Source organism: Ahaetulla prasina, chromosome 5, assembly GCF_028640845.1.
Source record: "Ahaetulla prasina isolate Xishuangbanna chromosome 5, ASM2864084v1, whole genome shotgun sequence".
Classification (NCBI taxonomy): domain Eukaryota; kingdom Metazoa; phylum Chordata; class Lepidosauria; order Squamata; family Colubridae; genus Ahaetulla; species Ahaetulla prasina.
The window spans coordinates 20,927,282-20,951,501 of record NC_080543.1 but is presented as its reverse complement, the minus strand read 5'-3'; the positions used below and the strand labels follow the sequence as shown (position 1 = coordinate 20,951,501).

Below are 24,220 nucleotides of genomic sequence, written 5' to 3'. Positions count from 1 at the left end.
AGCTTCAGGCAGGAAGGGGAAATGGAAAAGTCCAACCTAGGAACCACCTGGAAAAGGGGAGGCTTAAATTTCTATTCCACTCCTCAATCTTGAGGCTGATGCTCTCCTCTGTGGTGACCTATCCTACTTACAGAATCAGGAGATTCCCCAAGCAACTCAAATCTAGGCTACCACTAGAACTCAAGGCCAGTGGATCAAAGCCAAGACCCGGTCTTGGAGAACAGAAGTTGCTTCTCCTCCAACTCCAACTTTGCTTTGGAGCAATGGGGAGGGGCGAAGAAGGACAAACTCAATTTGGGATGTGGGAGCTGGGCCAGGTGTCTGAGCTTGCACCTGAAGGCCAGACAAAAAAAAAATGGATGGAAACTGACCAAGGAGAGATTCAACCTTGATATGAGGAGGAACTTATTGACAGTGAGAACAATCAACCAATGGAACAGAAGTTGCCTTTGGAAGTTGTGGGAGCTTCAGCACTTGAGACTTTCAAGAAAAGATTGGACTGCCATTTGTCAGACATGGTGTCAGGTCTCCTGCTTGGGGGTGGGTGGTTGGACTTGATGACCTATAAGGTCCCTTCCAAATCTATTAAATCTGTTAAACTTGTCCCTCCAACCTGGCGCCCAAGCTCCATCACTTGGTCCTGGAGGGAGGGAGAGAGAGAGAGAGAGAGAGAGAGAGATCTTTAACTGCTCCATCTCTGTTGCCTCCCTCAACTTCTAAGTTTCAGGCTGGCCTGCCAGGAATGGGAATCTGCTGGTGCAGGTTGCTCTCCAGAGGAGATCCTTCCTTCCTTCCTTCCTTCCTTCCTTCCTTCCTTCCTTCCTTCCTTTCTCTCTCTCTCTCTCTCTCTCTCTCTCTCTCGGCCCCCTCCTCTCCACCCTCCACCATTCCTCGCAGCACCAATCCCGGCCCGCCGCGCCTCCTTTGGGGTCCCCCAAAAATAAAATAAAATAAAAAATCACCGGTGCCTTTTTTTCCTTCCCAAAGCAAATAGAGAAGACCAAAAAAAAAAAAAAAGCGCTCCCAACCCATTGCTCTGCCTCGGCCACCCCGGAATTGAGAGACATCAATTCTGGATCGCTCTCCGGTCAACTTCGCGAGAGACCTGGCAAACACCCCACAAACACACACATACCCGCCCGGCCAGCCCTCCAAAGGGCAGCGCTGCTCGGCAACGGTAGAGGGCGAGGGGGGCGTTGTAGCCTTCGGCTCGCTCGCCAGCCTTCTCTTCTCCAACCCACCCACCCACCCACCCACCCCCACCGCCCGCCCCACACATAAACACACCGCAGTGCGCGTAGTGAGGGCAACTCCCCTCTTTCAGGAGCCCTTTTCGTGCTTGAGCGGCCGGCCGGTGGCGGCCGGGGAGAAGCGAGAGGTAGAGCGGGGCTAAAGCTCTCCGGACCTCGTTTTTCTACCCCTACGTCGGCCAGGGGGACTCTCCCACCGCTTTTAAAGCCCTTGCAGCCATCCCGCCTAGAATCTTATTGATCGTTGTTATTTTGTTTTAATCCCCTTTCAAAAGTTTTCTCGACTTCGGAGGTGCGCTTAAGAGACTTAGAGGCGAAAGGGAGAAAAGCGGCTGCTTTGCTGGCTGGAAAAGGGGACTGTGGACCAGAAGACCCTCCATTGGCAAGAAGATTACTTCTTTTTTTCTTTTCTTTTCTTTTTTAAAGACTTTTCATCTCCCCGCCAAGAATCCCCGATGCAAATGCTGGCGCCGTCCTTCCTCCTTTACGTGGTAGCCTGGGCCACTTTTTGGCCCCAGCAGCAGGGATTCTCCGCCGCCGCCGGCAGCCAGAGCGGGTCGATCAGAGCCTTGCGCGCCTCGAACCGGCGGCGAGATGGTGAGTTGTGTCTTCTTTCTTCACCTAGTCCTCACCGATGGGTGAAATTGGCCAGGCGGCCGCCAAAAGGTGAAGGTTGTGGAAGCGCGCCCCCTACAAGTCCTCCTGAGTGGTGCACGTGAACGGAGAGACAAAAAAAAGAAAGAAAGACAGAAAGAAAGAGGGGGGAAAAAGTGGTTAGGGTTGGAGGGCTGTGCGAACAACTTTTCTTCAACCCCATTTTTTATTTGTCGGACTGCCTTCCAGCCAAATATTTCCCTACAGCCTGTGCAAATGGTCACAGAAGTAACGCATGGTCTTCGGACCTGAGGTGATGGATTGAAACTATAATATACAGTACAGTGAGAAATTACACTCAGGTCGTGAAAAGCAAAAACATACCGTGTAAAGCAAGGAATAACTTGGGAAAGAGGTCTGGGTCCCATAAAAACAAAATGTTACTTTCAAGAAAAGAGGCTGATCATCTCTTAGATACCCAATTAAGGAATCCTATGAAGGTGTGCGTCTTTTCACAGATCCATATTCAACCCACGCTGCATCAAAAGTTGTAGGCACGGTTAGCAATCCAGAAGAAACATGCCTAGCAAACCCTGCCCATTAGAGAGACATCCAAAAAGAATGCATCTATGCTTAGCATTTCAGGATAATTGGATAAGTGCATCCAGCTTTCCCAAAATCTTTTGGCAGGATCATTTCTTTCATTAGTCTTTTGCATGGAATTATTGCTTTTTTTTTGTAAGAAAGACCAGAATGAAATCAAAGCAGAAATTGTGTCTGGTAACGCTAAATTAACTGACCTTTTAAAAACATGCTGGCAGCGTATATACATGCTTAGGCAAGACATAGCCTGCGAAAATCTTCCAGCAGGATAATCTTTCCACATCCTGGATACACTCTGAAATGAGTTTATATCATATAGAAGTCCTTTACGTGTAAAAAAAAAATATCCATGATTATGAAAATCTGGCATTCTGTTCTTTAATCAGATAAAACAACGAAAAGTGTCATCAAGGGATTAACATCTGGGTAGTGGCTCAAACAACCGACATGGATACCTCTTGGATGTTAAAGACTTCCCACAACACATAAAAAGTTGAAGTAGTCATAGCCTGTGGTTATTTAAAGTGCAACTTCTCCGTTTTAGTTACTGGTAGTTACTTATTACTTATTTCAGGTGGCAAAGCTAGAAAGTAATGGTTTCAAGAGTTTCTTTCAAACCTGAAATGAGCTAGCTGGACCAATAACTGATGGATAACGCACCATTAAGTAGTTTTCCACTCCTAATTACCAAATAGATATATTTTCTCAATGATGTTCTATTCTTGGTGCTTCAGGTCTTCTGACACTGAACTCAGTCCATTCCCCTTGCTGTTAGTCATCCCCTTCTTCTCTTTCTTTTTAACTTCCTTAGTATTGGAACCTCCTCTAGAGAGCTCAGTCTTCAGTTGATTTGTTCAATGATCCATTGTCTTGTTTTCATGGCTGTTCATGGTATTCTCAGAAGCCTTTTCAAAAGGCATCTACAGTTCAAGAAATATACCATAATTCTACTTGTAGATAACTCCTACTCTGCACAACAGAATGCTATCTATATTACCAACCACAAGGTATAAAAGTATAAGTAGGTTTTTAAGCTTCTCGGAACACTTCAGCAGACAAGATGCTATTTAAAAAAAAAGAACAAAAAAAGTAGGCTGTGAAGAAGGTTAGATGTTTGAGCTACTGAGTGTAAACTAATTTCTAAGTTCAAAAGCCCTGGAGGTTAGAAGTGTGCCCTAAAACTATCTTTTGGATGGGATAGTAGTTATTCAGGAGCAAAAGAAGTAATATTTCCTGGTTATGACAAAAGGTTACATGATTCCTTTTCAGATAGACTCTTGCCCATCAAAAATATTAATAGAGTTGTAAGTTATGTTATACATTTGGCATCAAAACATATGTGGACATATTGGCACCTTTCAGGCTGCATCTTCTATTTTTGTGATCTCCACAATCACACTGCTGAAATTCATCATCCAAATTTAAACTTTCATCTGCAGCATGATAGTCTCTTATTCTTTCTACAATTTAGGACTTAAGATAGTGAACTTTTATGGCCTTCTAAGCCAGGTATGGCTATGATAAGAGCTGCCAACGTACAGGTACTCCTCCTGGATTTTCAACCAAAATTGGGACCAGAACATCTGTTGCTAATGATACAGTTGTTAAGTAAGTTGCATTCAATTTTTTGTGGTTATTGTTAAGTAACCATTAGTCGTTAAGTGAATCACCCAGTTGTTAAGCAAAGCTGGCTTCCTCCATTGACTTTGTTTATCAGAAGTCACCTGGGAAAGTCTCAAATGGTGATGGTGGTCATTCATGTGTGTGTGTGTGTGTGTATACATATAGATACATACATACTGTGTATATATGTATACCGTATATATGTGTGTGTACACATACATATATATAACCCCGAGATTTTTGAGCCATTATAAATGCATGCCACTTGCCATGCACCAAAATCGGGGATGCCATCAAGTCATATGTGTGAGGACTGGTCATAAGCCACTTTTTTCAGCACTGTTATATCTTTGAATGGTCACTACATGAATGGTTTTAAATCAAGAACTATCTGTAGTTTGTTTTTAAAAAAAACTATGGAAATTATTGGAAAATGAGTGAATCAGTGACTATTACTTCAGACGTCAGGATAATATTAGAAGTGATTGATATTTCTTGATCCCTACCTGCTGGGAGAAATGGGCTCATTTTTGTGGGACAACTAATTCACTGATGGACTGGACTAGAGAGGCCTTTGGTCTGATCCAGCAGGAGGCTTGCTGCTATGTATGTTTCTTTGCCAAGTGTCCTTCATCATCAGTAGTGGTTTGGGCGAACTGGTAGTGGCGACACCTGCCCCGGTGCTATGCCGTCCTTTTTAGCCATGTTTTCTAAACCGTGCACATGTGTGCAAGCCACACACGTGAGCAAAGCGCATGTGCAGATTTATTTATTTATTATTTATTTATTTATTATTTACATTTGTATACCGCCCTTCTCCCGAAGGACTCAGGGCGGTTCACAGCCAAATAAAAATACAATACTATAAATACAGATTAAAAATACAATTAAAAAACTTATTAAATTGGCCAGAATTAAAATTTGGAACTAAAACCCTTAAAACACATTAAAACACATTAAAACACTACCCCAGTCCAGCGCAGATAAATAAGTAGGTTTTAAGCTCATGGCGAAAAGGTTCGGAGGTCCGGAAGTTGACGAAGTCCTGGGGAGTTCGTTCCAGAGGCGGAGCCCCACGGAGAAGGCCCTTCCCCTGGGTGTCGCCAGACGACACTGTCGCGCCGATGGCACCCTGAGGAGCCCCTCTCTGTGAGAGCGCACGGGTCGGTGAGAGGTATTCGGTAGCAGCAGGCGGTCCCGTAAGTATCCCGGCCCTATGCCATGGAGCGCTTTAAAGACATTCACCAACACCTTGAAGCGCACCCGGAAGGCCACAGGTGGCCAGGCGCATGCTCACATTTTTGGTGCGTGGCGAACCGGTAGTAAAATTATGTGGCACCCACCTCTGTTCATCATCCATATTGCCCACTTGCCAAGAGATGTGAATTTTAGTTTGCAGGAGTGGTTGAACCTCTTCTCTATGGTCAAAAATAGAATCCTGGTGCAGAAAACGAACCCTATCACTGGGTGCCCATAGATTTCATCTGTGGGCAATTATTTATTTATTTATTTATTTATTTATTTTGTCACAACAGTATATATAAGCATAAGCATGAAAGTATCTATATAATATATAAGCATATATATAAGCATAAGTATGTAATAACTATATTAATTGGATATAATGAAAGGAAACAATAGGACAGGAACGGTAGGCACGTTTGTGCTCTTATGCATGCCCCTTACGGACCTCTTAAGAATGGGGTGAGGTCAATAGTAGACATTTTTTGGTTAAAGCTTTGGGGATTTTGAGAAGAGACCACAGAGTCAGGTAGTGTGTTCCAAGCATTAACAACTCTGTTACAGAAGTCATACTTTCTGCAATCAAGATTGAAACAGTTAACATTAAGTTTAAATCTATTGTTTGCTCTTGTATTGTTGTGATTCAAGCTGAAGTAGTCTTCAACAGGAAGGACATTGCAATAGATGATTCTATGAATTAAACACAGGTCCCGTTGAAGGCGGCGGAGTTCTAAGTTTTCTAAATCCAAGATTTCAAATCTGGTGGCATAAGGTATTTTGTTGTATTCAGAGGAGTGGAGAACTCTTCTTGTAAAATATTTCTGGACACATTCAATTGTACTGATGTCTGAAATGTGGTATGGGTTCCAGACAGGCGAGCTGTATTCAAGAATTGGTCTAGCAAATGTTTTATAAGCTCTGGTTAGTAGTGTAGTGTTTCTGGAGAAAAAGTTATGTAAGATTAGGTTTACAACTCTTAAAGCCTTTTTTGCGATGTAGTTGCAATGGGCTTTGGCACTTAGATCATTGGATATGAAAACTCCAAGGTCTTTAACATGGTGGGGGTCATCTGTAAGGTAATGTCCATCGAGTTTGTATTTAGTCTTTAGATTCTTTTTTCCAGTGTGTAAGACAGAGCATTTGTTAGTTGAGATTTGGAGTTGCCAAGTTTTTGACCATTCTGACACAAAGTCAAGGGTAGCTGTATTGTTGGTAGTGTTAAATAGTTTGACATCATCAGCGAAAAGAACACAATTACTTTTAATATGGTCATAGAGATCATTAATGTATAATATGAAGAGTGTTGGTCCAAGAACACTGCCTTGGGGAATGCCGCTATTGACAGGAACAGGATTTGATAGGGCACTGCCTATTTTGACCACTTGTTGTCTGTTTGACAGGAACGCTGATATCCAATTGTGGAGGGGTCTGGAGATGCCGTAGGATTTTAGTTTTAGGAGAAGTTTATCATGTACCACTGAGTCAAAAGCTTTACAGAAGTCTATGTAAATTGCATCTATTGTTTTGCCTTGATCAAGATTTGTAGTCCATATGTTTTTGCAGTGAAGAAGTTGTAAGTTACATGATAATTTTTTTCTGAAACCAAATTGTTTATTAGAGAGTAGATTGTTTGTTTCTAGGTGGAGGATAATGGATTGGTTGATGATAGATTCCATAACTTTATAGGTGACACAGCATAGAGCAGTGGTTCTCAACCTTTATAGTGCTGCGACCCCTTTAATACAATTCCTCACGATGTGGCGACCCCTTTAATACAATTTCCCAAGATTTGGCGACCCCAACCATAAAATTATTTTTGTTTTGAATTTATCGCGCCTGAAGCCGTATTGGCTAGCGATCTGAACTGCTTGCAATTGCCTTGAGGATGGAGGCATTAAAGCAGAGACTCTTCCCCTATTAAATTTATCGCGCCTGAAGCCAGATTAGGCTAGCGATTGGGAGTGATTGCAGATGGTTTGAGAGGGAGACATCAGAGCAAAAATTTCTCTCTTTTTTAATTCATCGCGCCTGAAGCCGAATTCGGCTAGCGATTTGAAGAGCTTGCAGCTGGCTTGTGGAGTCAACCATTGGAGCGCGATTCTTCGACTCGCAAGTGTACTTCCAATATTTCTGATGGTTTTAGGCGACCCCTGATAAATCGTCATTCGACCCCCAACGGGGTCCCGACCCACAGGTTGAGAACCGCTGGCATAGAGAGATTGGTCTGTAATTTTCAACTAAGCTGGGGTCTCCTTTTTTGAAGACAGGGATGACCGTGGCTAGTGACCAAAGTTTGGGAAGGGAACTGGTCGTGAAGACTTTTCCAAAGATTATGCTTAGGGGTTCTGCTATATTAGTGGAAATTTTTTTTAAGAAGTATGCACATAGTCCATTAGGTCCTATAGATAGGGATGGTTTCAGTTTGCGAAGAGCTTTTTCAACATTTTCTTCAGTGAAATCTATATGTGTTAGGTCGTTGTTGGTGCAGTTGGGGAATGTCTGGTATGAGCCATTACTGTTAACAAAGACTGAGCCGAAGAATGTGTTAAAGAGGTTTGCTTTAACTGTTTCATCATTATTTTCTTTAATTGTTTAATTAATTATTTTCATTAATTATATTTCACTTGCAGATGGCATTCAACTGTCTTATTTAATAGCTAAGTATCAGGCAGCAAGCAAAAATTCAGAGTCAAAAACAGCTTAAACTGGTGCTAGAGAAATTCCTCCCCTTCCCTTGTTTTTTTTAAAATTTGCTTAAGCTGAGGGAGGGAGTGATAGAAAGCAGCTCCGCATCCAAGATCCCCCCTCCCATTGCTAGATTGGCCCTCCCTCCTGGATTTCTGAATATTCAAATGCCAACACTTAGAATAAACTAATCTTACAACATAGGGGTTTCCCCCCCCCACCTCCATGCAAATCTTCACAGAGATCTCTGCAGCTGCAGTTTTGTGGCCTCATGAGACTTAAGATTTCTACTGATTCAAATGAAAGAAGAAGAAGAAGAAAAAAACACACTGAATTTCTTTTTGTTAGGGAGGCGGGCAGTTTAAGTAGGAAAATGAACACAGAGGGGAATACAAACCATGAATATAAATTTTGCCCTCAGTTGTGTAAATATTTTTTCCCCAAAGATTTACAGCTGCAAACAGCTGGACCCTTAACACTTCTCCTTAGCAGATGTTTACCAAGGGAAGTGCTTGAAGAAATAATAGCAAGGAAGTTCTTCCATAGCTGCAGATGGTACCGGTATATTATCTTTCCTTCAGTCAATCAGCTCCTAGTCTCTTTCTCTGATGTCATATTCTTCAAGGGTAGGGCTGACTCAGTGGTGAAATCCAATTTTTTTTACTACCGGTTCTGTGGGTGTGGCTTGGTAGGCGTGGCATGGAGGGTGTGGCATGGGAAAGATACTGCGAAATCTTCATGTCCACCCCACTCCTGAAGGAAGAATATTACAAAATCTCCATTCCCTCCCCACTCGAGGGGAAGGATATTGCAAAATCCCCATTCCCTCCCCACTCCAGGGAAAGATACTTCAACATCCCCATTCCCTCCCCACTCCAGGGGAAGGATACTGCAACATCCCCATTCCCTCCCCACTCCTGGGGGAAGGATATTGCAAAATCTCCATTCCCACCCCACTCTGGGGCCAGCCGTTATTTGCCGTTCTCTGAACTGCTCAAAATTTCCACTACCAATTCTCCAGAACCTGTCAGAACCTGCTGGATTTTACTCCTGGGCTGACAGGTTTTCACCTCTGTTCCTATTTCCCAGCATTTCAACCTCCAGGCATTTAGTGATGCTCTCTAGTTTCTGGATGGAGGGTGTTTTTAGTTTTATTTGGAATAATCGCCCCAGGCCAACAGGAGCTAGCCTTGTGTTCTGCCAATTTCACCTGCTAATGTTTCATCCAACCTTCTTAGAGCCTCAGGCAGAGGAAATTTGAACCTTCCTCCTTTTTCAGCTCTAGCTTTTGAAACATGCTTTCCCTTCCTCCTCTTAAATGATCAACCAGGAATTGCTGGTATACAATAATAGATGAGGGATCTTCCCCTCCCCTTTTTTTTAAAAAAAATCTGCCCCAAATTTATATTTTGTTTTATAAAGTTTGCCCTGACCTGAACATGTTCTAACATTACTCCTTGAATTACAGTGCTAGGGCAATATTCAATAAAATATTCCAGGCTCTTGTCCAGATTTCAGCAATTCATGATCGACTGCTAGAAAGCACCAGCTTATTAACTGCTGGAAACTCTAAGGCAGTAAGACTTTTTCCTACAATGGAAAATAACCATTTGGATTACTTTTCCTAGAAACGTTTAGATGAAAGATACTTGTTTTAGTAGTTGAACAGAATTGAAGAAGGCTCCTTTGCTTTACAAAGTCAAGTACGACAGAGCTAAATGTTGTAGTCCCCTAGAATGAAGGTAAGGTTTGGTAGGTTAAGACCAGAGGTGGACAGTACATGAATTAACAATAGGTTTTTCCAGCACCAAAAATGTGCGTGTATGCCTCCCATGCATGCGCGCGGCCTTCTATGCATGGGCAGACCAGGAGGCAAACCAGGGTCGTAAGTCCCATTATTTGAGTTGATTATAACTTTGAATGGTCACTAAGCAACCGGTCGTAAGTCGAGGACTATCTATCTGTACATGATCCAGGTTCAACGTTCTGATGATCAGTCCCCCTCTATGACTGAACTTCAGGCATTTAGGAACATGCTTACATGTATAGCCATTTGCAAAGGCTTGTGGTCACGTGACTGTGTTTTACAATGGATTTGCCAGAAATACTGGCACTTACTTCTGGTTGTCAGCAAAACCATTTGCAATGTTTTTTGCTTTTTCAGAGCTGGTGGGGGGCGCAGCCTGCACGTGATGCATCCGGCCGGCGTGTCACCAATTTGACATCCCTGCTCTAGAGCAATACACAGTTCTGTTCTGCGATTCATGACGTCATCACATGAATTGTATGATTTGCATCCCTTGTGGCATGCAACCAATGCAAATGACACGATCTGCATTATTATGTCATGATGAACATGATCAGATTCACTTGGCTTGTGGTTTCAACCCACTGAAGTTGTGAGTTTTCCATCACTGGAGATTTTTAAGAAGAGTTTGGATAGCCATTTGTCCAGAATGGTATAGGGTCTTCTTCTTGACCAGGGATTAGTCTAGAAGACCCCCAAGGTCCTTTCCAACTTGTTTAGTCCGTATTCTTTATTGTTTTTGCTGGTGGCTATTAAGATCTGGTAATGCATATGCACCAAAGACAAATTCCTTGTGTGTCCAATCACACTTGGCCAATAAAATTCTATTCTATTCTATTCTATTCTAATTAGGTGAATCTCACCATTCTCAGTGCACAGGTACTTTGCACACATCCTGGTTTTAGGGACACAAAATGAGCTTTAGCAGGGGTGGGATTCAGCCAGTTCCGACTGGTTCAGGAAAACCAGATGCTAATTTTACATCCAGATTGCCGAACCTGTAGATACAAGAACTGGCTGGCCCCTCCCCTTCCAGGAGTCTCTAGAGGCCCTGTTTTGGATGTGAGGTAAGTGCAGTGCGTTACAGAGGCTCTGGGAGGGTGAAAAACGGGCCTCCTGGAAATACCAGAAGTTCAGAAATGAGCCCATTTCTGGCCTCTGGAGGAAGGGGGAGGCCGTTTTCTCCCTCCCGGAGGCTCAAGGAAAGCCTCTGGAGCTTGGGGAGGGTGAAAAAACGGGCCTACTGGAAGTACCGGAAATCCAGAAACAGGCCTGTTTTCGGCCTCCGGAAGGCCTCTGCAGCCCAGGGGAGGCCATTTTCGCCCTTCTGGAGTCTCAAGGAAAGCCTCTGGAGCCTGGGGAGGGCGAAAATGTCCCCACCCCCACCATGGTGCAAGAGGCCAAGTAGACCACACCCCTATGGTCACGCCCACCCAGCAACTGGGCAGAGAATTGGTTGCTAAAAATTTTTCCATCCCACCCCTGGGCTTAAGATGTATGCAGGGAGAGTTCTGCTTGTCTTAAAGCACACACAGCAACTATTTTTATTCCACTTCATACAGGAACAGATGGATTATGTCAGAAGTTTTTGTGAATTACATCTCATTTCATCAGATGTACAAAATGTCCTTAATATGTATACTTACAGACATTTATGATTTAATGGGGGTTAAGTACAAACAGTGAGGTCAAAAGCAAGCAAAATGCAGAAAGCAGAGACAGTGATGAATACCTGTCAGTGGCCATTCACAAAACATCTATTGAACCATGATTCAGCCATCCTTGCAGAGGTTACATAATTAATTTGGATGTTTTTAAATAGATGGTTTATTCTTGCTCAAATCCGAGGATCCATACCTCTTCATAAATTGCGTTACTTTGCAGCTCACTGGTTTTAACTCTAAGGATAATATTTTAAACATGGGATAAAATAGAATGTAGTCTATGTATGATTACATCAGTATAAAACTTAACATTGTCTTTACTGTGTTACAAGTCCCTTTTTTCTTTGGTAAAACTGTGGATGGAATTGGAAAACATACAGATAGTCCTGGATATATGATCACAATTGAGCCCAACGTTTGTGTTGCTAAATTGTTAAATGAGTTTTGTCCCATTTTATGACCTTTCTTGCCACAGTTGTTAAGTGAATCACTGCAGTTGTTAAGTTACTAACATTGGCTGTTAAGTGAATCTGGCTTCCCCATTGCGTTTCCTTGTCAGAAGGTCACAAAAAGTGATCACGTGACCCCTGGATACTGCAACCGTCCTCAAGATGAACCAGTTGCCAAGTGTCTGTATTTTGATCACATGACAATGGGAATGCTGCAACGGTCATGAGTGTGAAAATGGTCATAAGTCACTTTTTTCAGAGTCGACGTAACTTCGAACTGTCGCTAAATGAACTTCTGTAAGTCGAGGACTATCTACACTAGGAAAAAGCTAGGTTTACACATAATGTAAAATTTGTCTTTCCTTATCTTGGAGTCCATTAGAAATATGGATCTGAAGGTCTCTATCCCACTGCATATACCGTGGAAAATAGTAACTTATTAGGCTATGGAAATCATAATTTTTATTTACAAGGGAGCAAGTCCTATTTACAAGGGCGCAAGGATAGTCATCATGATAATTATCAAACCATTGGAATTGAAACCAGAGGTGGTATTCAGCCGGTTCGGGCGAAACGGTAGCGAAAATCGTGGGTGGGCATGTCCACCCACCCCAGCTCTATGCCGTCCTATTTAGACAAATGTGCGCTCACATTTGCGAACCGGTCAGGAAAATAAATGAATACCACCTCTGATTAAAAATCCTCTCTAAGTGACCATCAGACTCCATAGTAGCTTTGAATGCTATCCAGAAACAAAATGATATAAAAACAACAACCTAGAGGAGCATCTTTAGGAAAAGGAGTAACTACACCCTCACAAAATTTATTTATTTTATTTATTTATTTATTAAATTTTTATACCGCCCTTCTCCCAAAGGACTCAGGGCGGTATACAGCCAAGAGATAAAAAACACAAAAATATACAATTAAAACAACATTTTCAAACCGAGCATATTAGAAAAAATGGCCAACATTTAAAAATTTAAAATTTAAAATTATGAACCCTAAAATAATAAAACCCCAGTTAAAAATTTAAAAATATTAAAAATATTAAGCCAGTCCCGCTTGAATAAATAAGTGCGTTTTCAGCTCATGGCAAAAGATCCGAAGATCAGGCACTTGACGTAGTCCAGGAGGAAGTTCGTTCCAGAGCGTAGGAGCTCCCACAGAGAAGGCCCTGCCCCTGGGGGCCGCCAGCCGACATTGTTTGGCGGACGGCACCCTGAGAAGACCCTCTCTGTGAGAGCGTACGGGTTGGTGGGAGGCATGAGGTAACAGCAGGCGGTCCCGTAAGTACCCGGGCCCTAAGCCATGGAGCGTTTTGAACGTGGTAACCAAAATCTTAAAGCGCACCCGAAAGACCACAGGAAGCCAGTGCAAGCCGCGCCGGATTGGTGTTACATGGGAGCAACGAGTTGCTCCCACTGTTACCTGCGCAGCTGCATTCTGGACTAGCTGCAGCCTCCGGGTGCACTTCAAGGGCAGCCCCATGTAGAGAGCATTGCAATAATCCAAACGGGAAGTGACAAGAGCGTGAGTGACCGTGCATAAGGCATCCCGGTCAAGGAAGGGGCGCAACTGGCAAACCAAACGTACTTGGTAAAAAACCCTCCTGGAGACAGCCGCCAAATGATCGTCAAACGACAGCCGCCCATCCAGGAGGACGCCCAAGTTGCGCACCCTTTCCATTGGGGCCAATAACTCGCCCCCGACAGCCAGCTGCAGCTGGCTGTACCGGGGTGCCGGCATCCACAGCCACTCCGTCTTGGAGGGATTGAGCTTGAGTCTGTTTCTCCACATCCATGGCAGCCATTTTGTGAGAATATCACAGTATGCAGTGAAGCTAGACTGGATGGCCTTTTCCAAGTCTGTGCTTCTGTGCCTCCAAATTGTCATATTAATTGGTTAGATAGAAATCTAAATCCTGTCTTTCCTCTGGGAACTCAAAGCTGCACTCATTGTAATCCCTTGTCCATGTCCCTCTCGCCCCCACGCACAAAAAAATCCTGTGACATAGCTTAGGTGGAAAGATAATGGCCGGCTGAAAGCCACGGGTGAAATTTCATGATCAATACTGAATTTCAGTGACAGTTCCTCCCAGTCTTAATCTACACCTTAAGGACCACATCACCTAGAGGTTCGAAAAGGTTTGCCCACTCCATTTCGTAGTAGCTTTTGAAATGCAGCTCCTGCAGGTGCACAAGGGTTGTGGGTGAGGGTTGCTTAGAGCAAATGTCCATAACAATTCCACCGGATCAGCTCTTACCTAAATGCCTGCCTTTGAGCTCTAGAAGAACAAAGAAAATTACAAATGGGGTTCATCTGTAATCAATATGCTGGAGTTCCACAAAGCACTTGGCAGTCAGTGGTCTGCCCTGTTTTATCGGATAAATGTATATCACGCCAAAGCAGATATTTCAATTATAAACTTGCCAGTTAGTCTCAGAGTTGCAGAAAATAACTGAACAGTCTTTTCAGCCCAAATCTTATAAGAACCTTTTAAAGTGATTGTCTCTCGTCACAGCATTTTTATAGTTGGGAAAAAATAACACTGATAAAATAGATTTCTAATTCTGAAAGAATGGCATGGTCAGGTGCACATTAATGTAACCATGCAGCAGGAATTTATTTATTTGTTTTTTTATTTATTAATTTAGTCCAGGAGTCGGCAACTTTAAACACTCAAAGAGCTACAAAGGTCCTAACTGGAAGCTCCCTGTTCAATTCTGGAGCCAACCGGAAGTCCAGTTCCCCCATCATAGAGTCTCCTCCTAGCACAGCATCCTTTTTCCTCTGCTGACCAGAAGTCCGGTTCCCCCACTATAGAGTCTCCTCCTAGCGTGGCATCCTTTTTCCTCTGCTGACCGGAAATCCGGTTCCCCCACCATAGAGTCTCCTCCCAGTGTGGCGTCCTTTTTCCTCTACCTGTCCTAACCAAAAGCCCTATCAATTGTGGAGCCAACAGTGACAGGGAGCTGCAGCAGAGGGATGAAAGAGCCACATGTGTCTCCAGAGCCGCAGGTTGCCGACCCCTGATTTAGTCAGTGTGCATGTGTAGAAAGAGACATTTTATTCAAAATTGCAACTGCTACAACAAATATAAGACCCAGTATTAAAATATTTTGCTTCATTCTGTGTTTATAAGTCAACTTTAAGTGTTCTCCTTTAATTGTAATCTTCAGTTCCTTTTAGTTCTCTCTGGTATCCAACCTTTGAAGTACCATCCAATCCTTTTTTTTTTTAAAGAATTCAAAACAAAAGCATTTTCCCATGTGGAGAATTTTTATAATGAATCCCAAAATCTTATTTCTAATCCACCTTATTTTGGAAAGTTATTTCTAACTTTCCAAAATCAAAGTTCTAATAACCTTTTTGCTATTTATTAATCTTTGCTCCTAAATTCTTAAACTTGTATTTAAAATCTTTTTTTGCTAAGGAGTGAAGGAAAATTGCCCAGTGTTTTCAGATTTGATGATGCAAAAGTTCCTAATAGCTGAAAAGTAGTTGATAAGCAATTTCAGAAAAGTAATTAGAAGAAGTAGTATGTGAATCCTGTGTCCCTTTTGAAGGTGCTAACTGTGGTTTGAGCAGGATGATATTCCCTCATTTCCTAGAGCTCTAAAACTGCCAGAGACCACTGTCATGCAGTCTGTTCACAAGGAGAAACTGCCTAGAACAGGGGTGTCAAAATTTCATTGAGGGCCGCATCAAGATTGTGTTTCATCTTGGCGGGCTGGGGGGGCAGGGGCATGGCCAAGGTTGGCGTGGCCAGCTCAACATCACTCACTGAGACTACGTTTTCAACCGCGACAGCCTCCTGCAGCACTCTGCCAGCGAAAACTGAGCACATGGCCTGCCCGGGCTCACAGGAGGCTGTCACAGCCAAAAACAGAGCCCAGGGGGACTTGCGCGGCCTCCCTGAGCTCCATTTTTGCTGGCAAAGGCACTGCGGGCTGGTCCTTTGCTGTTTTCAGGGCGGCCCTGCAGGCCAGATCTAAGCACACCATGGGCCAGATCTGGCCCCCGGGCTTTGAGTTTGACACGTCTAGAACACTTGTGGATGATCTTGAGTCTCTCATGAGAGGAAGCATGAAAAGTTTTTCACTGGATCTTTATTATTCCTTGGCTATCAGCTCTGCTTTTAGGAGACCTGTCTTATAGCTCTCTATTTCTTCCTTGGAAGTCTACAGGTAGCAGATTCTCAAGGCTGAGTTCTCCCTTTAGTAGAGACAGTTGTACTCACGCAGCCCAAGTGGAAGAAAAAAACCAAAACTCCCTCATGATAAAGATATCATCAAGATATCAAAAGGAGCTTGGTGTTACGGTGGTTAGAATACTGAATTGCAAGCTAATTCTGCTCACAGCCTGATGAGGACCCAGATTGTTGGGGGCAATAGGCTGACTCTGTAAAACGCTTAGAGAGGGCTATAAAGCTGTGTATAAGTCTAAGTGCCGTTGCTATAATATATCATGATAAAGCTATCACATTAATTCCACTTGGAATAAACAGAAAAGGAGGAAGCCAGGGAAGCTGTGGTTTGTGGGAAAGATGACAGTGCAAAGAAAAACCCAGGCCATTCATCCCCATCCCCATTCTCATTATGTAACTGCAAGAACAGCACATTTGATACATAGGGATTCCTGCAACAATCTCTTCTCCGTTGAAATATTTACGAAGTACGTTTTCTTTGATGAAATGGAATGAGAATAGGTTGGACAAATGCAAAATGCCTCTGTTCAGCTTTCCTTTAAATTAGCTTTCCTCAGATTGACATGTCACAGATGTGTTGGACTCCCGTTTCCTTCATTTTGAACCAGCACAGCTGTGCTTTCTGAAACCAGAAGGAATAATTTAAGACTGTGCTTGTGGTGGTTTGTTGTTGTTGTTGTTTTCTCCGTGCACAAAACCTCTGGGCCAATTCCAAATTTCACCTTCCCCAAAATCTTAAATTTGGGGAGACCTTGGTATGTTGAGACCAGAGGTGCTATTCAGCAGGTTCTGACCAGTTCTGGAGAACTGGTAGCAGAAATTTTGAGTAGTTCTGAGAACCGGTAAATACCACCTCTGACTGGCCCCAGCCCCATCTATTCTCTGCCTCCCGCGTCCCAGCTGATCGGGAGGAAATGGGGATTTTGCAATAACCTTCTCCTGGAGTGGGGAGGGAATGGAGACTTTACAGTATTCTTCCCCTGTGATGCCCACCAAGCCACGCCCACCAAGCCATGCCATGCCCACCAAGCTGCATCCATAGAACTGATAGTAAAACATGTTGAATCCCACCACTGGTTGAGACCCATACCAACAGACCCTGTTTTGTTGACCATGGATATGTTCTGCTTTCTGGCCCTCCTTCAGTGGCTGTCACACTCGTTTTGATTCATTTTCACTGTTACTTGTAGATTTGTATTTTGACAAGCAGGGGCCATATTCCCTGACACTGTGGGACTTGGGAAACTGAGCCAATGGGGTTGCAATTCAATGGCTGTGCCAAAGATAAAAAAGAGTGTAGATAGTTTTGCAGTATTTGTTTTGGAGCTGCAAGGTGAGCAAATACAATGTTGTGAGAAATCCTGCCTTGTGGTATGTCCTAGATATTGGGTTTTATCCTTTGCCAAAGGCTGGAATGCAGCAGCAGGGATGGCTACGTGGTGCACAAAATTGCTGCCCAGGATGTGGAAGTGACACTGTTTTACTTTTTGTAACTGCATTTGAACTGTTGCTACATTTTAATCTGAAGGGTTTTATATATCTTCTTGTGAGTCACATTAAATGCCTCTGTGTGGCAGTAAGGCAACGTAACATTAATTTTGATGAATGACTGAATGAATAATATGGACTGAGTGAATTCACCATGGGTCACTGCAGCTCTTCTTGAACTAAAATTTGACTGCAGGCTTTCCTAATTTGATACCCTCCAGACATACGCTGCATGCAACATTTTGGACATTCACTTAACTCATCTGGAAAGGCATGAGATTGGAGAAGGTTAATTATGCTATGATTTTTCTGCAGGTTTTTTTCCCCCATTATAAGAATAGAAGCCCAAATAAACATTCACAACAGATATTTCTCTTAACACGAAGCACATTTCCTGAGGTTCTTGCAAATAATAAATTGTCTATGACATCAAGTTTCCTCTTCTATCTGAGTAATCTCTAGTCTCATTCTTTGGCACTGATCTCCATCTCACGTTTTAAACGGCAATTTCCTACATTTGTGCTTTAGCAGTTTGGGATCCTGACAAAGGAGCCACCCGGCTTGCTGAATCAACTTCCAGCTTGCTTCCAAATACTTCTATCCTGCATCTTAACAGAATAACAGAGTTGGAAGGGACCTTGGAGGTCTTCTAGCCCAACCCTCTGCTCAAGCAGGAAACCCTATGCCATTTCAGGCAAATGGCTGTCGAATCTCTTCTTAAAAGCCTCCAGTGATGGAGCAGCCACAACCTCTAGGGGCAAGCCCTTCTACTGGGAGGAAACTTATCCTTATTTCTAGGTTAGTTTGCTGTCTGATTAGTTTCCATCCATTAGTTCTTGTCCTGCCTTCAGTGCTTTGGAGAATAGGTTGACCCCCTCTTCTTTGTAGCAGTCGCTTAGATATTGAATCATTGCTATCATCTCACTCCTAGTCTTCATGGACTATATGAAACTGAACTTCATGGAAGCATAACACTAACTACATAAAAAGATTAAAATACAACAAGCTTGACCTTAGCTCTCCCCACAGACATAGAAAATGACAATATTTCCAAGCAATTTAGTAACGCCATTTGTCGTTCAGAATATTGCAAGAGGAGATCTGGTACCTGTTGCCTCTTCGTATGACATTTTCAAACTTCTTGATCCCTAGTAGAGTGGCAACAACGATGATGTCACAGAATGTTATGGAAGGAAGAGTTAGCCATTGAAGACTAGGGACTGATAGTATCTTGCTGGAATGTTAGCCTGGTGACAATACATGAGAAATGCCAAGGGACTTGCACAGTGCTTCCCCATGTATTGTTTTCATTGAAGTCAGTGGGACATACTTGACCTAAGTTATTTCCGGATTGCCTGGTGGCGACAACATTGATGTGACAGGAAGCAGTGTTTATTTTTCCCACATGGCTCTCTGCTACATGGGAGGTCAAGGAAGGTTCACATGAAAGTGCCATGAAGAAGCTTTGAGAGACTTTGCGGCTGACTGGAAACCAAATGGAATCAGTTGCAGTCATAACAATTATATGCTTAAAAAACAATTGGCGGCTTCTCTGATTTACCAGTAGATATGCTAGGATGCGGTATTCCTGTTTTTGTAGCCAACATTTTTGGGCATAAGAGAAGTCATTGTTTTAACCTTGGATTGTTAAATGATTGAGCAATCATTTCAACATTCAGTGTCTCAGCTTCAAAAGGACATACGTCACCCCTAAAAAGCCTAAATGAAATTTGCAAGTGCTAATTTGCTGTAAAGGTCAATATTTAGAAAGTGTAATTATAAATTAAATGGGAATTTATTTATTTATTTGCTATAGTTATATCCCGCCTGCCCTTCAGGATTTCATGGTTCTTAGACACCTACCCACAATAACAACAAAATGAGACAGAACAACCTGAACAAGACCTAAGTCATCCAGTGAGTTTACAAAGTCAAGAAAGATTTATGTTTGGGTCTTCCTGGTCTTAATTTGATGCCTTAACTATCATATTATACTCTTTTTCATATTATTATAAACAGGAAAACTGGACCTGAACTGAACATCTCTCATATATATATATCCCTTTTTCTCAGTGTTGGCAATGAAGATATATGGACTACAACTTCCACAATACTCCAATCAGCATGTAGAAGTCCATGCATCTTCAAATTCTCAGGGTTTAGCAACACATTCCTAACCCCTTCAAATAGACCAGGGGTCTGCAAACTTGGCTCTTTTAAGACTTGTGGACTTCAACTCCCAGAGTTCCTCAGCCAGCAGACCTGGCTGAGGAACTTTGGGAGTTGAAGTCCACAAGTCTTAAAAGAGCCAAGTTTGCAGACCCCTGAAATAGACCAATCTATGACAGTCTTTCATCAGCTCAATTGTTCCGTAACAGTTAGGCAATGCAACCACTTTTCTTTGGACCAAGCCATGCTGAAATTCACAGATGATTTAATGAGAAATGTTTTGTCGGGCCCCATGCACTTTGATTGGTATTTTCTATCTTTTCTTAAGATATACAGTATTTCAGAGGTTGCAATAAATATTGGGGTTGGAATCAGGAAAGGGAGAGAGTTATATTTGCATTGTATCTGATGTTACATTCATATTACATTGGTTAGTTGTATATGCCTTCAGCCCAATTTATTTAAGGTTCAATTGATGTTGATGTTTTAACCTAGTTAATGAATTAATTTCAGTTTACTGAAGATTTTCATCCATAAACTAATCAAATAAACTGGGTTTGTGCAATACATTAATCCCCTCTCAATGAGTCAAAGTTAATACTAAACACGTTGAGCATATTATGCAAGTGTGGCCTTTAATTGATCTAATTAAGCATGTTGTCAGGGTTCCAAGTAACACACCCAAAGAAATCAGAACTCTGAGGCAGGCAGGTCCCTCAAAAAACCACATTTATTGGGTACATCATATTAGCACGGCCAGTGAAAACCAACTCTGAAGTTTTCCGCATTAAAAGTGTAATTAAAAGAATAAATGTTTCCCTCCCCCAGAATCCCAAGTCACATTGTCCAATTAAAACCATCGATGGATCCCCGGTCACTCCTCTCCTCCTTCCACTGCCACCTGTTGGGATGACCTTGATTTCCACGAGAAGGCTTGCTGTTTTGTCTGTAAGACAGTCTACCTACTCCCCCCCCCAAGTATGTGCCAACTATGAAGCAGAAAAAGATGGCTTCAGCCAGGCTCAATTCAGTGTTGACACATGTTATTTGAATTCACTCTTTGTATTGAGGGCATCGTTCTAACCTATGGAGTTTAAAGAAAACTTTGTGGCACCTTACTTTTTCCTCCAGGACTTTTTTGAGGATCTATCATATGTGGAAACTGTCTCACTCAAGCCTAACGGTAGGATGACCCCAATCTTCAGGGTAATAATTTATAGGATATTCCCATCAGTTCATAAAATGTTAGGTATCTAAACTCTACCCCAGCCTAAACTTTAACTCTAATCCATAACTATTAATTGATCAAATAATAAAAATTGCACAAAACTGAACATCTTGCCATCATAATGTATTCTTTGGAACAGAATTTCAGGGATAAAGATGGGGATGGGCTGCTGGGAGTTTGCAGGGGTTTGGGAAAACCTCTAGCTAAGATTCTGTGCAGTTTGGAGAACCTCCAAATCCTACTCCTGGCTGGCCCCACCCATCCCTTCCCAGGAGTCCCCAAGCATCCTATTTTGGATGCAGGTAAGAGCAGGGCATGCATGGAGGCTTGAGGAGGGTGAAAAACAGGCCTACCAGAAATTCAGAAAGACCAGAAATGGGCTCCAGAGGGCCTCCAGAGCCTGGGGAGGGCAGAAACGCCCCCCCCCCCCCGTGGTGCAGGAGGCTGAGTAGGTCACACCCACTATGGCCACGCCCACCCAGTAGAGAACCCCTTGATCAAATTTTTGAAGCCTATCCCTAGATAAAGCTGGTGTCCATCTGCAGTTGAACTGTGTTTTCTTTCCATCACAGTCTCTAAAAAAGCCACTTCCTGAGAAAAGTGTCAGAAAATAGATCTTATTGTTTTTTTAAGTTCTAATAACAGCATCTTAGAACAATTATATCATGCTGTTAAAAGGGACTAGCAGTAGAATGTAACAGTGATTGTGTCTAAATGCTCACATTGAAATGAGATGGGTCAGAGAGCAGCCAAAATGTGTCTGGTTTTACCAAGTAGCTGATTTGATTTTAGGCAAGTTACGGTTGAATATAACTTTAACTAGAAAATATTATGTGAATTTTTAAAAGAAAGGAAAAAGAAAAGAGAAGTGAAGTTTCTTGTCAGCAGAGTAAGTAAATGAAATACCTGTGGCATGGAAAACATAATTTTGGGTCTTCCCCCCAAAAGTTCTAAAGCTGTTTCAAAATCACGCTCTGTGCAATGATCAAAGCAAACATTATTCTGTTCATATGTCCTTTGTAAACATTGTGGTTTTTCAAACTTTTCCTGGATAGATTTCTTAAGTTTTCGACTTAACTTTCTAATCAACCGTGACTCCATTTGTACACAGTGATATTTTCCTACTTCTTACAAATCATAAATTGTCATGTGAAGTCTGTGGCATATGTTTCTAACCATTTATATCCATTTATCAAGGAAAAATTTCTATGGCGTAGGAGTCCTTGAAAAAAAATCTGTTTCTAGTTAATTTGTATTGCTGCTTTCCAGTAATATCATGTTCAAAATTCAATAGCTTGAGCTGATGGAATTCAGCACTTAGTTCCCTTTTCAACATCACAAGAAGTTAAAGATCCACAGTATCACATACACAAGAGAGACGAGACTATTTATCATTATTTATTTATTTTATTCAATTTTTATACCACCCTTTTCCCGAAGGACTCAGGGCGGTGTACAGCCAAGTAAAAAATCACAGTATAAATATTAAAATATTAAATTAAAACAAACATATTATAAGGTGGCCGAATTTAAAACCATTTAAAGCATTAAAATATAAATAACCCCAATAAAATTTTAGGCCAGTCCCGCTTGAATAAATAGGTGCGTTTTCAGCTCACGGCGAAGGGTCCGAAGATCAGGCACTTGACGTAGGGAGCTCGTTCCAGAGCGTAGGAGCTCCCACAGAGAAGGCCCTACCCCTGGGCCTTTGTATTTGTAACAATTTCTATTGTTATCTTCTACCTTTGCTTTCTGGGAACAGATTTCAACTCATTCCTTATGCTTCATATATTATGAAACTGTGCAAGAAGCAGAAAAGGGAAAGAAATCATATCCATTAGGTAAAGTGACTGGTTTATTGCATATATGTACAAGTAGTTCTTGACTTACAATTGTTTGTTTAGTGACTGTTCAAAGTTACAAAAGCACTGAAAAAGGTGACGTATGACTTACAACTGTTGCAGCATTCCAACGGTCACGTGATCAAAATTCAGATGCTTGGCAACTAGTTCATGTTTATGACGGTTGCAGTGTTGTCCCGGGGTCATGCAGTCACGTTTTGTCACCTTCTGACAAGCAAAGTCAATGGAGAAGCCAGATTCACTTAACAGCTGTGTTACTAACTTTACAGCTGCAGGGATTCACTTAAGAATTGTAGCAAGAAAGGTCATAACATGGGGCAAAACACACTTAACAACTATCTCACTTAGCAACAGAAAATTTGGGCTCAATTGTGGGTTGTAAGTCAAGGACTACCTGTGTAACATATTTTAAGTCTGAATTGTCCCAAAGCCACAAGATACCCCATCCTGCTGCACTAAAAGTGTTTTGATGTCGGAATGAGCCATTTTAACTTTGCTGTAAGTCAGGAGCATCAAACTCGATTTCATTGAGGGACACATCAGGGTTGTGTTTGACCTCAGAGGGCTAAGGTGGATGTGGCCAGTTCAACGTCACTAGTGTCGGGGGCGCCTGTGGCAACTTAAGTGTTCTGCCAGCAAAAAAGGGCTCCCAAGCTCCATTTTCAGCTGTGAGGGCCTCCTGCAACCCTCTGCCAGCGAAAACAGAGCACTGGAGGACCGCATGCGGCCCTCGCAAGCTACGTTTTCGGCTGCAATGGCCTCCTGCAATCCTCTACCAGCAAAAATGAAGCTAGGGAAGGCCGCAAGCGGCCCTCCTGAGCTCTTCTTTTTACTGGCAGAGGCACCGCGGGCCAGTCCTTTGCTGTATCCAGGGCAGCCCCAGGGGTCAGATCTAAGCACCCTGTGGGCCTCACTCAGCTCCCAAGTTTTGAATTTTGGTATTTTCAGCCCATGTCTTCAACCAATCAATAGTGTTTCGAATTTCACTTTTTATTCTCCATGGTAGTGGTTACCCCACTGTATTCTAGATAGTGAGCATATGTGAAAAGCATGGCCTTCATTTCCATGTAATGACTAAAAATATTGAACAGTGGAGACCTTGTGTCATCCCCACTCAATACCTCACTCTAGTTTGATCGGAAGACTAACCACATATTCCCCTCTTTAAAGCAATAAGAAAAAAAGCTGACTCATCCTTGTCTTGCATTTTTTTTTGGGAATGTTGGAAAACCTCAGCAGAATAGATTTAAGGGGACAGGGGGAGAGCTGACAAAATTTCTCAACAAAGCCACTAAGTTAATTTAGCAGTCATGAGACGATAAACAACATCAGTATAACAACTATGA

The 24,220-nt window shown here is 42.5% G+C and overlaps 1 protein-coding gene across 2 annotated transcripts in view; it reads left to right on the top strand.

Annotated features, from left to right (window-relative positions):
* Positions 1 to 1,290: 1,290 nt before the first annotated feature.
* Positions 1,291 to 24,220, top strand: part of PDGFD (platelet derived growth factor D) — a 227,221-nt gene continuing 204,291 nt past the window's right edge. Inside the window, exon 1 of one of the 2 annotated variants that reach the window (XM_058185421.1) lies at positions 1,291 to 1,847. In XM_058185421.1, coding sequence (XP_058041404.1) covers positions 1,706 to 1,847 — 142 coding nt within the window. In that variant the 5' untranslated portion in view covers positions 1,291 to 1,705. The remainder of the gene's footprint in view (positions 1,848 to 24,220) is intronic. The other variant, XM_058185420.1, reaches the window with a different exon arrangement.